This window comes from Alosa pseudoharengus, unplaced genomic scaffold (assembly GCF_046254945.1).
Source record: "Alosa pseudoharengus isolate Yale_2024_CS ecotype anadromous, Long Island Sound unplaced genomic scaffold, YU_APseudo_1.1 YU_APseudo_1.1_scf_13, whole genome shotgun sequence".
Taxonomy (NCBI): domain Eukaryota; kingdom Metazoa; phylum Chordata; class Actinopteri; order Clupeiformes; family Clupeidae; genus Alosa; species Alosa pseudoharengus.
Genome location: NW_027468598.1, coordinates 28732056 through 28734555, shown reverse-complemented (window position 1 = coordinate 28734555; position 2500 = coordinate 28732056). Strand labels below are relative to the sequence as shown.

Genomic DNA, 2500 nt, shown 5'->3' with positions numbered 1-2500 from the left:
TAACCACACTGCACTGATTGTTAAAAACTGTTACATTCAAGTTAATTCTGCAAACCTACCACCACAAATAGAATTCAATTCTGTGGGAAACACTGGAATGTGATCATTTATGTTTGGGCCTGAAATCGCTGATACAACCTTTAAAGCAACACCAAAGAACTTCCCCTCTGTCGCACGCATGCTACAGTATTTGTTTATCCAGCGCCGGCTTTGCAAATAACGATGTCCACAGACAAGGTAGAATATTTTGCATGACTTATAAAAGTACGATGTATTGCAACATCAGATGCAAGTCAAATTTGTAGTTTCTTATGTCTCATTCCATCGAACTACAGATCCGCTACCCGATCTGGCTAACTTACATAGTGCGGTTATAGCTGATAGAGGTCCGCAAAGCGAATGCAGAATTGCCGTTCACCCTGTTACGAGTTGATGAACCCCTAAAAAGATTTTGGAAACATTATTTTAAGGTACAAAAAACTCTTTGGTGTTGCTTTAAGTGGTCCTTGGTCTGAAAAAGTTTGAGAAACATTAGTTTAGCTGGTCTATAACTAAATCCAGTGCAATTTATAACTGTGTGAACAAATGCTTTACTGATGATAAATTATGTATGAACAATAAATTACTAATGATGAACAAACCATTAACTAATACGTAACAAAGGCTTAATAAATGATGAATTGTGTGTAGCTATTATAAAGTGTTACCAAACTCTTTGGTGTTGCTTCACGTGAACTGTAATGTGAGTGTAAAGGTGAAGATGATCTGTGATGTGAGTGTAAAGGTGAAGATGATCTGTGATGTGAGTGTAAAGGTGAAGATGATCTGTGATGTGAGTGTAAAGGTGAAGATGATCTGTGATGTGAGTGTAAAGGTGAAGATGATCTGTGATGTGAGTGTAAAGGTGAAGATGATCTGTGATGTGAGTGTAAAGGTGAAGATGATCTGTGATGTGAGTTGGATGTGGAGTAAGACCCGCGCTTGTCTCCGCAGGAGCCGGGATGGTGAAGGTGCGCGTACAGCACCCTCCGGAGGCCAGCGTGAAGATCCACCAGGTGCTGAAGGTGGGCTACGGGCCCGTCGCCCCGTCCCAGGAACGCGCGGAGACCGTCACCTGGTCGTCGGGCACCTCGGGAGCCCGCAGCGGCCTGTTGCCAGGGGAACGGGCCCAGGCTCCTCCCCCTCAGGTGCGGGCGCAGACCATCCGCGGCGACGCCACCTACACCGAGGCATCAGGCTTCAAGTACTGCTTTAGGGAGGTCCGCAACGGACAGGTGAGTTCACCACCCCGGGTGGTTGTGTGTGTGTGTGTGTGTGTGTGTGTGTGTTGTGAGGTGATTACCTTGTTGATGCTAGTTATGCACCTAGACCTTAGAACTTTTTCCTTCTCTTCTTTGTTCTTTTCAGTCTGTATTTCACTCAAACTTTCTATTTTTATTAGACTAACACAACCCTGTAATCCATGTCAGATCCTGTCATAAGCAGTAAAATATGATCAGTGTGCTGTAATTATCATTAATTTTCAGATTAGACATGTTTGTTGTTACAACAGTTCAATGGCATGTGACATAAGCATTTATGAGAAATTATGAGAATTACTGGTAATGGGAGGATCACTGTCAAATTTTTGGGCGTCAACGGTTCAACGGTAATGAAGGGGTGTACGTCATAACAAGTTTGTAATTTATGGTTATACTAATTTATAGCAGAGATATGAAGTAAAGTGTCATCAGGCCTTCTGTTCGCTTCTATCTGGTGTGTGTGTGTGTGTGTGTGTGTGTGTGTGTGTGTGTGTGTGTGTGTGTGTGTGTGTGTGTGTGTGTGTGTGTGTGTGTGTGTGTGTGTGTGTGTGTGTGTGTGCGATCTCTAAGGTTGTCCACCACAGGCCTATGTGTGCCACCTGTGGCTGTGCTTCAGTCAAGTTAGCATACATACTGCCCACACACTGAGCATTCAGGTTTTGGTCCTATGGTTCACACACTGAAATAAAATACCCTTTTAAATTCCCTCTTCAATTCCATATCTGTGACCATAGTTATGCAGAGTTGCTGGCTGGCAGCATTTTTGTTTTATCAGAGGAGACATCGATGCAATCAAAAATAGAAGAAAAAGTACTCAAGTGTGGTGTGTGACTGGCTATGGCCACGACATCAGGCCCGTCCATGAACCTGTCATTCAGCTGCAGTATTGTTTGGGCTCAATTAGGCCTGTCATTACTTCAGAGAGAAGTGCACTGTAAAGGGCCTATTGTTTCAGCTGGGGAGAAGAGGCTGATGACAGGTTAGTTGGAGGACATGCTGTAATTCACCCACACACAGACACATGCACACACGCATGCACATACACAAACAGGCACACACACACACACGCACACACACAAGCACACTCACACACACACACACACACACACACACACACACACACACACACACACACACACACACACACACACACACATTGTGAGGGGACATGATGAACCTCCAATGTTCCTTGTGTAAAT

At 44.2% G+C, this 2500-nt stretch overlaps 1 protein-coding gene across 3 annotated transcripts in view; it reads left to right on the top strand.

Annotated features, from left to right (window-relative positions):
• ltbp4 (latent transforming growth factor beta binding protein 4) overlaps positions 1 to 2500 on the top strand; it is a 71490-nt gene that overhangs the window by 21450 nt on the left and 47540 nt on the right. For all 3 annotated transcript variants that reach the window (XM_076282775.1, XM_076282776.1, XM_076282774.1), the window contains exon 3: positions 994 to 1274. In XM_076282775.1, the coding sequence (XP_076138890.1) occupies positions 994 to 1274 (281 nt within the window). The remainder of the gene's footprint in view (positions 1 to 993; positions 1275 to 2500) is intronic.